Below are 12,182 nucleotides of genomic sequence, written 5' to 3' on the forward strand. Positions count from 1 at the left end.
TCTCAGCTGACAGATCCTGAAGTGAGTGCAGAGAGACAGTGGAAGTAAAGCATTTAGCATGAGATCTGGCAAAGGGTAAAAGGCTGAGGAAGTGTTAGCTCTTCAATAAGTGGTGCAGGGCAGAATGAGGGGAAATACAGAATGAGACTTGATGCCAAGGGAAAACAGTGATAAGCATGTCTTATGTTTTCTCTGCTTTTCCCTCAAGGAGAAACAGCATTGGCTTCTATTGTATTTTAACTGGGTTGGAAATTCTTATTTCCAGTGGTGAAGATTGTCAAGGATAGTGATACTGGGATTTGGTGCAGTTCTAGTCCTCCCTTGTACCACTGGCCTTTGCCCTTGAGTTCTCAATGCAGTGGACACCACTGAGAAGCAGGAGAGCATAGATTTGCTGATTGTTTCATTCTGGGAATACTTTATTAACCTGGATTTGTTGGCTGTCCTCTGAAGTCCTTGGGAAATATGTGAATTAAGTGAGTGTTTTCACTGATTGGCCATAGACAACTTTCCTTGCCCCTGAATTTTGGGGATATTTGGCTGTGGGCCACAATGCAAAGCTTCCTAGGGCTGTTTGAGTGCTACCTCCCTGTGATGGGACTGCTCCATCCTCACCACATTCCCAGCACCAGGCCCAGGGTCTCTGGCAGTGCCTGCCTGTCCAGACACCCACACATGTCTCTGCTTTGAAATACTTACCAGGTTAATAAGGCATTTAAAAATCATGTAAATACTGATCAGGTTAATAAAACATGTAAAAATGTCCATCTGCCTCAGCCATTCAAAAGCTCAATTGAAAGGGCAATCAGGCCTCTGGTGTTGGTAATCTCTTTACCCTGGCTACTCTCAGCATCACCAGAGATGCTATCCAGGTCATCCAAGAGGTCTGGCTCCTTTTCACCTGCTTAGGTTTGATTTCGGGATGAAAAAGCAGCCTATGAATTATGGGCCAAAGCCAAAGAAAAAAACTGCCATGAGCCAACTCCCATCCCAGGGCCAGCTCTCCCTGCTGCCTCCCCCAAGTCTGAGGTCAAAGGCAAGCACAGGCCTGGACACCTCAGATACTCTGACCTTGGAACGCTGGAGGATATAACTCCCTGGCAGCTCCTTGCAGTCCTGTGTGCTTTTTTACACTCTCCTGGAATAATAGACATTTCATTCCGTACTAATGTGGAAGGGGAGACTGATCACAAAGAGCTATAAAAATCCATGTCAGCCTTTGTGAGTGATGGCTCAGAGAGGCTAAGCTCCCTCAGTTCCACTAAGGACATTTTTCTCCTTTTTATTAGTGATAAATGAAATCCAGTCACTTGGGGAGGAGGAGTCACCATTACATCAAGGTATGAATGCCTCCAGTTGATTGCATTTAGCTGCAGGTCCTCATGCCCTGATGAACTTAGGTATTAGGTGCCTCTCTTCTGCCAGCCTCAGCCTCCACCACTCCCAGGAAACTGCAGTCTCTGTGTCATGTGGCTGCCATGGAATTGGATTGCTGGGACTGTTGCTTTTTCCCTACTAAGTTTTAGACAATGCTTCCTTTTGGTGGAAAACCAGAGAGAACCCTATACTTTTGTTTAGCCAACTCCCTGTAAATCCAGCACAAAGGGGGAAATGGAGTCACATTAGGGGACAATCCTGCAGGGAGTCCTAGTACCAGAAAGAGCTTGAAAGAATTCTCTACATGGGAGATGTCTGGTACCCCAGTTTGCTTTCCTGGCTGAAGGGCAGGAAGGGCTGCATGTGATTAAAACCAAAATAAGACAAAACCCTGCTGCTACCACTCAGCCCCACCATTTCTTATTGTCCAGTCCACCGATCCCTGCCGGGGCTCAGGGGCTTAGGACAAAGCCTTGGTCTTCCCCAGGCACTGGGTGACTTTTTCTTAAGATTTACTTTTTATTTGAAGAGCAGAGTTACAGAGAGGGAGAGGGAGAGGAAGAGAGAGACAGCACGCACGCGAGCGAGATCTTCCATCCCCTGGTTCACTATCCAAATGGCTGCAATGGCCAGGGCTGGGCCAGGAGCTTCATCTGGGTCTCCCATGTGGGTGCAGTGGCCCAAGGACTTGGGCCATTTTCTGCTGATTTTCCAGGTGCATTAGCAGGGAGCTGGATCAGAAGTGGAGCAGCTGGGACTGGAACCAGCACCCGCTGCAGACGGGTTAACTTGCTATGCCACAGTGCCAGCCCCTGGGTGACTTGTAAGGGGTGAGGCCTGAAGACTGGATGCCCCTCTTTCCTCACCTTCTTTAAATGCTTCAGGGGCCCTGACTACAAAGGCAGCTCTGTGCAGATGATGGAGAGGAGGTTACAGGGCAGCCACATGGACGAAACTTCAGGCTGCTAAGGAGAGCCAGAGGGAACATAACTGGAGACAAGAGATGCAGCACACAGACCCCTAGAGATTTCTAGTCTTTTGGGGACAACTGAGTGTGTGGCCAGGATGTTTCTCCGTATGCCTGTGTGTGACACTGTGTACCCAAGTACTTGTTTCCAAATTCACGTTCAATTTTAGAAGGGCCTTGGGTCCCTGGGTGTGAATGTACAAGATACACACAAAATGCCTGTCCCTGGAAAGACACACACATGGCTTTGTGTTGTCATGCATGATACATGCATGCACTAACTTTGTACTTACAAGTTTTCTTTAAACAAGCACCCACATTCATTCCGGGGTGCACGCTGGTGGCCTCAAAACCCGCCCACTTTGGGTTAGATTCTGTAGGGTTGCCAAATAACACTGAGTTCCCCAGAGTTCGGAGCGCAGGTCCAGCCCCGCGGAAGAGAGGCCAGGCAGAGGGGCTGTGGGGCCTCCCAGGAAGCCCCCTGGGTCTCGCGCAGCGCCCCAGGCCCACCACACCACAGCGCCTCGGGATCCAGGGGCAGGTTCCTCCCTCGCGCTCCGTGGGCTCCAAGTTTCGCTTCCTGCGAAGGCGGGCAGGCCCCAAGCCCAGCCCCGCACGGCTGGCGCACGCTGAAGGCGAAAGTGGCTGCAGCGTTGCGCGAAACGCCGGTGGTGGGGAAGAGGAGCTGTCCTGGGGGAACAGGATTTCCTCGCCTCTCGGGCGCGGCCGCTGCGGCCCTGGCCACACAAGGCTCCCTTTGTGGAGGGGCCCTGCTCTTGCGCAGACCCAAGTCGGCCAACAATAGCGCAATGTTGCCGCCCGCCGGGCCCGGCTCTCCTGGCCACACTCGGGCGGCCGAAGGCGAGGAAACCGGGTGGCGCTTTTTTATAGTCACAAATATAAAATCGGGGCTTTCCCCCCTTTCGTTCGCCTCTTACCCCAACGCCGATAGAAAGCAGATAAATTTATGAAGGGCGAGCTAAGAGAATAATTACAGGGTGAAGGCCGTTAAATTTTATTTCCAGTCCCAAAGGCAAAACCTGCGATTTTATTGCAAACATCTGGAAAGACCGAGAGGTGGGCATGCTGCTGGTTTAAAATAAAAATAGAAGATTTTATTTCGCGAAAACAAAAAAACATCATTAAAGACCTTTTGCCCCCGCGGACTTTCATTTTTAAAAAGTATGGGGTGGGGGGCATTGAATTTCACTTAGCCACGCACCACGGCCCCAGCAGCTCCCGACTTAAGGAATCCGGCCTGGAGATGCGGTCTGCGCGGGAGAGTGCGCGCTGCCTCTGCGGAACCCGCGCTGTGCTTGCGTTTCCAGAACTCTTACCCCCTCCCCCTGCGCCCAGGAGTCCCGGCCAGTTACTTGGCCCCCTTCCGTGCCTTGTTTGCTCGTCCAGCCAGTTTGGGGGGCGGGGGGAGAAGAAGTGAAAAGTGGGAGCGTTCGTCCGACATTCTCAATCACATCAAACAATAAAATGCCAGGTCTGTCCATCTTCCGAACGAACGAAGGTCTCGCCTGCTCTGCGTACTTATAAGGTACTTAGAACTGCTCGCTCTGCAGTCCGGAACCTGAGTCCTTGATGGATGGACCTGCCTGAAGTCACACCGTTCCGGGCTGAGCTGGGCCTGGTCGGTCCCTGGCTGCCACCTCGCCTTGGAGTTCCGTGGGTTTCTTCCCAGCCCGTAGTCGCCTCATAATATTTTATTTCTCCCTTCATGACCAAATTCATTGCTATTCGCTTACCCCAACGGGGCGTCCGGCCCACGTGTTTAGGGGCAACCTAACATGCCCCACTGGTCAACTGTTTTTAACTTTGTTTTCAATTACTCAGGACTCCAAAATCAAAGCCGGCTGGTGGGTCACCTTGGTCTTGAGGCTTTAGCAGTGCCGGTGTTTAAGGTGGTGTTTGGTGTGGGGTGATGGGAGGAAAAGACAGGTACCTGTGGTGGAGGTGGGGTTCCATTGCCGGGAATGCCCGTTTCTGTTTGTGACTGTTGTCCTAATGCTGCAGAACTTTTTTCCCTCTGGAAAAAAAAAATCAAAATATCTGGACATGATCAGTTTTAGGTGAGCACTTACCTTGCTACCCTTCCCTTCTCACCAAAGCAAAATCTGGGCTTCCCCTTACCCTATGTCCCTGTAGTGGCCAGAGACACTCGGAGGGTCTCTCCTACCTCCTCTGAGTGCAACAATCTCTGCTTGTTCCTTGAAGACCTGCAGGGGTAGGAGGGCAGCTTGTATAGAACTCTGTTCTGGTCAGTCAGCTTCAGGCCTGAAATAGACCAGACAGGGACTCTGCTTGGAGGATCCACCCAACCTGCCAGATTTGAGCCTGTTTTTGGGAAACTGGCAAGTGCCCAAGGAATTAGCAGTGTATATTGGGGATACTACTCTTATCCTTAAAGGTAAAAGGAAACAGAAACTGGTAATGAAACATACTGAAAGCCCTTTGACACCACCAGTGGAAGGCAAATGCATATCATGCTTCCAGATTCTACCTTTACTTGCACAAATCCTCCCTTTCTACTTTCCTCTAACCACATACAATTATGCACTTAGGTCACACATTTTAACCATTCCTCCTGCATCTTTCAGTAGACCTGCCTCAGCCATCAGCAGAGTTACACACCAAGAAGTATGTGCCCTTGGAAAACCCTTAAAATTAACCTCCGTAGCGCCACAGAACATTTCACTGCCTCTCCCATTTACCGAGGGCATACTCCTTATTTTCATGACATTGCCAAATCAACCTGTCTTCCCTTGGGTCCAATTGGTTTTAGGGGCCTAACCCACATTTCTGGGATGTGTGCGTGTACAAGATAGGAGTGGGAAAAATCCATGTGCAACCTGCAGGAAGGTGGATGAACTCCCCCGAGAACTCTTGGTAGAGCACATGTTTTGGGTGGGGTGAAGAGACGTTGCTCGGGGTCCTCTTTGCACCTACTCCAGACACTGGGCATGTTTCTTGGTTAGTAGGTAACTTTTGGAAAGGCTTTTGGGACATCAGGGAGAGTGTGTGGCCTATGGCGTACATACATGTCTCAGCCCAAACCAGGCCTGTGAGAAATTGGGTAGGCTCCAGTCTGTCAGAAGATGGTGTGGCAGGAAAGCTGGGAAAGTCCAGGTGCTTGCCTCTTTGCTCCCTCCACAGGGCATGGGGCATGGGCCGTGGGCCTGGTGAACCACACAGTTGGGAGCAGAGGAGAGCAAGGCCTGGGTTGTGGAGGAAGAAACCTGTGTGCTCTCGGCTACCTTGTCTCCAGCTCCTTTGCTGAAGCCCCATGGCAATGACTGCTTGGTCACTTTTAGTGGTGGCTCCTGGAACCCACACATAGTGGTAACTGAGGTGGGAGACCTGCCACTGGCCACCCAGGTCCCTGGAACCTAGAGGCAAGGTGGCAGGAGACACTGTGGGCCTCAGTGCCTGGCTAGAGCTGCCCAGGGCTCTTGTAGGAACTCCCTGGAGACCTGGGAGCCTGAGGGTCAGGACGCAGGCTCTGGCAAGGCCCAGGGGGCCAGCCCTGGCTGCATCACACCCTTCCAGTGGCTGGGCTTTTCCCTGTTCTTCCCTGCATTTGCGTTGCCAGCTTTTCTCTCCATGGGGGTTGGAGCTCAGCTGGGGAGGGGATGGATGTACAAAAGTGGCCTTTTCTCTGCTGTCTTCCAGAGAGGCCTAAGGCACTCATGACAGTACGTCCTTGCTTCAGCACCAGAATTCTTCCAACCATAGTTCATTGCAAGGGCTAGATTTCCCCTCCCCCTCAGCAATGCAGCAGCAAAGGTGGCAGTTCAGAGCGACAGGCCATCCCTTCTCCCCTCAAGGTGGAAGGACACGACTTGGCAGGAACGGGTTTTGGGGGCCTCTAACACGTAAATTTAGAGGTTCAAGCCCTGCTCAGGGCCTGGTTGTCAGCACCAAGCATCCCTCAGGCCTTTTGGGTCTGCAGCCTGCCCTGCCCCCCCCCCCCCCCATGCTGTCTCAGGCTTCTCGCAGGGATAGAACCCTCCCGACCAGGGCACCAGGGCGCTCGGACTGAAGTATCAGTCTCTGTCTAGGCCGAGATCGGCGAAATTCGAGACCTTTTCCAGCTTGGCAGGAACCGCTCCTCTGCCGGACTGAGCTGGCCCAGCACAACACCCCGCTCAGGGTCTCCTGCAGCCCACGAGTAGTGGCTTGGCTTCGGAGGAGGGGATGGGAAATAAAAACGGCCGGCCTTAGGTTTTAAGTTACCCAGAAATCCCTGATGAATACATTCTCCTGAAAGTTTTGGTTTTTGTTTTTAAAGGGAGGAGGATGAGCGGGGCGAGGGTAGCTACTCTCTCCAGTAGACGGAATTGAAAGGGAATACTGAGACAGGGCCTTCGCTGTCACTAGTTTCTAGCTGTCCTTGTCCAATATCTCTGTGGGTTTTCTGCGGAATAAAAGCCCGGAATAGGCGAAGCGCAGCCCAGCGGCCGCACCGCGGGGACAACTAGTATCCTCGCGTGCGGGCCCAGCCGCGAGAAGCCTGTGGAGCGCGCTTTACACCCGGCGCCCCCCAGTCCGCCTCCAGCGCCCCGGGCGCCAGTGTCTCCGCCACCAGGTACAGCTGGAAGGAAAAAGCAGTCTTAGCCGTTTTCGAGTACAAGGCTCAAGAAGGTGACGGGATTTTGGTGTGTTTTGTTTTGTTTCGTTTTGCTTTAACCGGAGCTGCTTTTAAAAACGTTCCACAGGGACGCAGGAACCTGTGTGGCGAAATCCGGGCAGAACCGACAGATGTCAAAGCACCTGGAGACAGGCGCGAGATGATCAGAGTCGTATTCTGCCTTTTTGGGGGGACAGTTTAACATTTTGTGATAGCGCCAGAATTCGAGATCTGCATCTAAAGTGACCGCGAGCCTTTGTAGGGTCTATGAAACCCAGCAGTTTTGGGAGGAAGACGTGCGGATTAAAGATTTGCAGGAGTTTGTAATCGCAGGGTTCGGACCTCGACTTTCCAACATCCATTCCAGTAATCCAAGGAGGCCCGGGAAGCCAGGGGTTAAAGTGGGTCCGAGAGCGTCCGGGGGACGACCGGCGCGCGGCCTTGGCCCGAGCCTCAGTCTCTCCCTTCCTGCCATTGGCCCTCGCTCTCAGGGTTTCTCTTGTTCCCTCTTTGCCATTGGTTGGGGGCTGGCCCTTTTCCCCCCTTCGTCTTTTTCTTCCTCCCCCCTCCCTCTCCCTCACCCCTCGGACAGGAGCGCACCGCCTGCCCCCTCTTCCCTGGGAAGGGAGGAATTTAGAAAAAAAAAAAGTTTCCCAGAAGTTTGGATCAGAGAAGGACGGGAAGCCCGAGAGAGGAAGAGGGAGAGGGAGGAGAGAAAGGGAGAGGGAGGGGAGAGCATTAAAAAAAAAAGGGAGGGGGGGGAATGAAGTCCAGTCTGCACAGCCTGTGAGCGCCTGCCGGGGTGGGTGGGAAGCAGGACTTCGGCGCTCATGCAGCGGGCGGGCGGCGCTCCGGGCGCTTGTTCCTAGCGGCTGGGGCAGCTGGGCGCGCCGGTCCGATCCGGCGGCGGAGGGCGGGGGAGGACGCAGGGGGAGGGCGCAGAGGACCAGCGCAGCCGCCGCCTCTCCCGGGCCCGGCCCGGCGGGCGCTCGGAGAGTGAGGGCGCGGGCTGCTCCCTCAGTAGCGGGGGCCAGCGGGGTCGGGGTGCGGGCGGCTAAAATGAGTGAAAGGAGAAGATCTGCAGTCGCCCTGAGCTCGCGAGCACATGCCTTCTCCGTTGAAGCCTTGATCGGCTCAAATAAAAAGCGGAAACTGCGAGACTGGGAGGAGAAGGGGCTGGACCTGTCCATGGAGGCGCTGAGCCCCGCAGGCCCACTCGGAGACGCGGAGGACGCGGCCGCACACGGTCTGGAGCCCCACCCGGGTGAGTGCGTCGGCTGGTACCACGGGAGGCGGGTGGAGAGGGGACGCCAAACGGCCAGCCCGCGGGTGAGGGAGGCCCAGCCGCTGCCGCCCTGCCTAGCTCCCCAACACAAGTTTCTTTTTCTTCGTGCAAATACCTCGAGTCTTCCTAATCTCGCCGGAACCAATCTGGGGGAGGCTGGCCCAAACCTTGCATTTTCATCGCCAGCCTCAGTTGAGGAGGGCCTGCTCTCTCACATCCACCTTCTCTTCGGAGCAGAGCGCAGCGTTCGGGGACGGGATGCAGGCCCCTGAGGTTAGGAGGGGCGCGGGTCGGAGGCGGCGGCGGAAGCCGGGAGGAGCTGGGACTCGCCTGCGGGAGGAGAGGCGCGGCGTTCCAGGGCGGCTTCCTAGCTCGAGAGTTTGTCTCTTTCTCGGCCGTCCACCGCGATCCTCGCCCTTGGTGGTGGTGGAGCATACTTTTATTTCTCCTCGGTTGGTGTTCATGTAAGCAGGAATGGCTGTCAGCCCGCTTACCCTGCGCGGTCTGTGGGTGTGTGTGGGGAGGGATGCAGTCCTTTGGGTCTCGGTTCCGCGCACCTTCCGCGCTTACACTTGGAGTGCAGGGACATTGTCGATGTGTGCGTTTTAACCAACCCCTAGGAAGGGGGGAAGACAACATTTCGTATTAAGTGCCAAGATTTCAACTGTGCAAAACAGCCTGGGGGAACAGCTGTTGCCGGAAGAATCTTGTGCGCGCGCACAACACACACACACACGCACACACACACACACACACACACCGCTAGCAATTTGTTGTGGCGACTTCAGAAACGGTGCAGCCGGACTTCTAAGACCATGCCGGAGGTGCTCCGGCTGACCAGCCTGGGATGGGCCGGTCCCGGGTCTGCTCCCCGGCAAGCCCAGGGAGGAGGCGGCTGCCCGCACATGGGGTGGGAGCGGCCACGGGCTCGGGAGCTTGGGGATCCCGGCCGGAAAGCTGGCCGACCAGAGAAGGGACAGCTGTCGCTTACATTTTCTCTTTAGGCAGTGACAGTTCAATTTCCATGCTCCCGAGGCTAATAATAACGCGATTAGCGGGTGACCTGTAGAGACAGGGTTTTATGAATTCTCCGTGTTCTTGTGGCCCGTTACGGAATTTGGGTTTAGTGCTGGGGAATTATTTTTATTAGTCGATGAAAAGAAAATTAAAAGGAGATTTATTTCATCCGTTCAAGTGTTTCCCTGCCTTTGGATGCGGGGGCCGATCCACGCCGGCCCCTGCGTGGACAATCAGGAAAGGAACGCGTGGCTAATGCGTGTTTCCCTTCGCGGGCCAGACCTTGCTTCTTCACCTCATTTATCTGTTGTCAAGGTCTCGGCAGGGCCTTCCCACGGCTAGTGGAACTCGCGGCAGGTCTCTGACAACTCAGGCTTTGCAAGGTCCCGTTACTTTCCCGAAGGTGGCAAAGCTAGAGTGACACCTCTGACGCACGGCAGACGCCCCCCAGGCCGGACCTTTTTCTCCTGGGAGGCTCCCAGGTCGTTGGGAGTCTGTCTGGAGTCCCATTTTCAAAATCTGACGGTCGGGGGCTCGGCTCAGGGTTTCTTCTCATCGTTCTCCGCAACCAGAAGTGGGGAAGAAAGCCTGAGAGGCTTGGGGCAAAGAGAGACCAAGAGAGGGGCATGAAAGTGGGGGTGTTTTCTCCAGCGTTCTGTTCACTCGCCCCGGCGGGGAGGAGGTGGCGGCGACCCAACATGGAACTCGCTTTATGTAACAGCCTCGTGGACCCGTTCCCGTTACTGGATCTTTTTTTTTCTTTTAAAGAAAAATATGGGCTTTGGGACTAGGGAAAACGAAATATACTTGTGGGCGAGGGTGCTGCAGGAGGAAGAAGCAGGAGGCTGAGCGCCTTCCGGCTTTGCCTGTCCTCCTTGAGGGCCGAGGTCACCCACACGCGCGAGTCTCTGCAATGGCTAAGGCTTTCTCAAGCTGCATGTAGGACGGGGAAGGAGCGCCCTGGCGTGGAGACCCAGCCGTCCCAGAAGCAGAGGTGAAGGTGAGGCCGCTGGGCGTGGGTGAGAGCAGAAAGCGGCAGCATGGTTTGGGTGGTTTTTAGAATTGTCTTTTTCTTCTAAACAGCGCCCTAACAAGCTAGGTGCACGGAGAACCAACACAGGCGACCCTATAGCGGCCAGGGCTGCGTCTCGCAATTCCTTTTAAAGCTCTCTGCCTGTGACAGCAGAGAGATCACTGCATGGCTTGCCAGCTCCAGGCCTACAACAAGTCCGGGACAGGAGAAAAAAGGCAAAAATATAAACAAAATTTGCCACTGGACAGGGAGAAAGATTACACACGCACACACACACACACACACGAGCGCACGCGCGCACGTCACACCCGAGACACGCTATCATTTTCACCATCCCCTTTCTCTGACTCGTATCACCGATTCAGTGCGCCGGATCCGAGCGCACCTTAAAATCCTGGGATCCTCAGACAACCCGAGCGTCCGACTCTAAGTTGTAACTTGTATTCAAAGACGCGGCCTTTTGCTTTTTCACAGCCCGTTTTTCTTTCCGCGTCTGGACAGAGCCGGCTTTAGTTGGCGCCGGAGGACCCGCAGCCTGGGGCGCCAACCTGCAGCTGCGGGGGACCAGCCCGGCCTGCGCGCTTTAGGCACTCACCCCGTCAGAGGACACAGTATGTATTTCAAAAATTTCCACCGCTCCTGGTGGCCCGGAAAAACCCCAAGGCCTCTAGGATTTGGAGAGGGGCCTGTGAGCTACTCCCACTGTCAGACCCGCGCGGGCACTCGCTTTCGGAGAAGCCTTGAGGAGGACTTCATCGCCACAGACTGGAGGGGGCGGCGGGGGGGGGGGTGTCTCAAGACCCGTCTCCCAGGAGCCTAGCTCTCGCTTGTCCCCGCCTCCCGCCCGGCAGCAACAGAGGAAACTTTCCAGCCAGGAGCAGCCGGAACAGCTGCTCAGGCTGCGGCCTTGGAAGTATATTTCAGGCGCCCAGCGGCGCCATCTGCACTCGGACCCCAGTCCCGGCTCTGCCCGGCTTCCCCAGCTCTGGTTTGGGCCTTTCCAGCTCAAAGCCTCAGCCGAATGCGGCCGAGGCCAGGTCTCCTGCGGAGCGAAATAATTCAAACCTTCTGCGCAGGGATTTCCCCCCACCATAGTCTGCGGGCCTGAGCTCTGCAGCCGCCGCGCTCGGCGGCGCACGCGGGTGGGCATACACAGGCAGGCACGGCCAGGGACGCGCGGGCAGCTCGACACTGTGCGCACACGTGCCTGCGTCCTCGCCGCGCGCGCTGCTCCGCGCAACCCCTAGTGGAATGAGGCAGGAAACCCTGGCTGCTGCCCCAGGCCGCTTGTATCTTTCCAGTTACCCAAATCAACCAGTCACATGAATTAACCTGCTAGTTTACGCTTTGCTTGCTCAGAGTAAAACTCCGCGATGTGAATCCTGAAATTACCTCTTTACTTACCCTGCCCCAAACCTCAGCAGGGAAACGGGGTGACGTTTAAGGGGATGAGTTGGAATCTAGTCGGGGAGCAGGTACTTAGAGAGGGGCGAGCACCGGCCAGGGACCCAGACTGACAGCAGGGACCGGATTTGCTGCGCTCTGGTAGAGGCGCTCGAGGTTCTGCCAGGAGAAGAGGACCGGGTAAGAAACCCTGGCTCCTCAGTGCTGCGAGTATTCCCTGCATGGGGCGGGCCTCCAGGATGCCTGGCTCGGACGCTAGCCAACAGCCGAGGGTAGGGGCTTTGGGAGGTTAAGAAAGGCTTTCGCCTCCTAGGTCAAAACCGGCGTCAGTGAAGGCCACCCCCTTGGTAAGTGACCCAGTGTGGAGAAGCAGCGAGGGGGAGGGAGCTGGTCGGGGGATGTGGAGACTGAATTTGTCACCGGCGTGTGGGGATGATTGTCCGCTGGGGCCGAGCCTAGCGCC

The 12,182-nt window shown here is 55.3% G+C and overlaps 1 protein-coding gene and 1 long non-coding RNA gene across 5 annotated transcripts in view; one reads left to right on the forward strand and one right to left on the reverse strand.

Moving 5' to 3' along the window:
* Window positions 1-3,335: 3,335 nt before the first annotated feature.
* LOC138850562 (uncharacterized) lies at window positions 3,336-8,844 on the reverse strand. The gene is made up of 2 exons (XR_011390496.2): window positions 8,381-8,844; window positions 3,336-4,379 (listed from the first exon to the last, which is right to left on the reverse strand). It is a non-coding gene; the product is annotated as an uncharacterized LOC138850562 (long non-coding RNA).
* The window catches only part of TBX15 (T-box transcription factor 15), a 129,857-nt gene continuing 125,472 nt past the window's right edge, over window positions 7,798-12,182 (forward strand). The window contains exons 1-2 of one of the 4 annotated variants that reach the window (XM_008264587.5): window positions 7,873-8,244; window positions 10,790-10,926. Coding sequence is in view for 1 of the 4 variants with exons in the window: in XM_002715697.6 (XP_002715743.3) it covers window positions 8,040-8,244 (205 nt within the window). In the remaining 3 variants the exon portion in view is untranslated. Of the gene's footprint in view, window positions 8,539-9,013; window positions 10,283-10,789; window positions 10,927-12,182 lie in introns of those variants that run through there. The other 3 variants (XM_002715697.6, XM_070077808.2, XM_089300101.1) reach the window with 3 other exon arrangements.

This window comes from Oryctolagus cuniculus, chromosome 7, assembly GCF_051225735.1.
Source record: "Oryctolagus cuniculus isolate XC-2025 breed Fujian yellow rabbit chromosome 7, ASM5122573v1, whole genome shotgun sequence".
NCBI lineage: Eukaryota > Metazoa > Chordata > Mammalia > Lagomorpha > Leporidae > Oryctolagus > Oryctolagus cuniculus.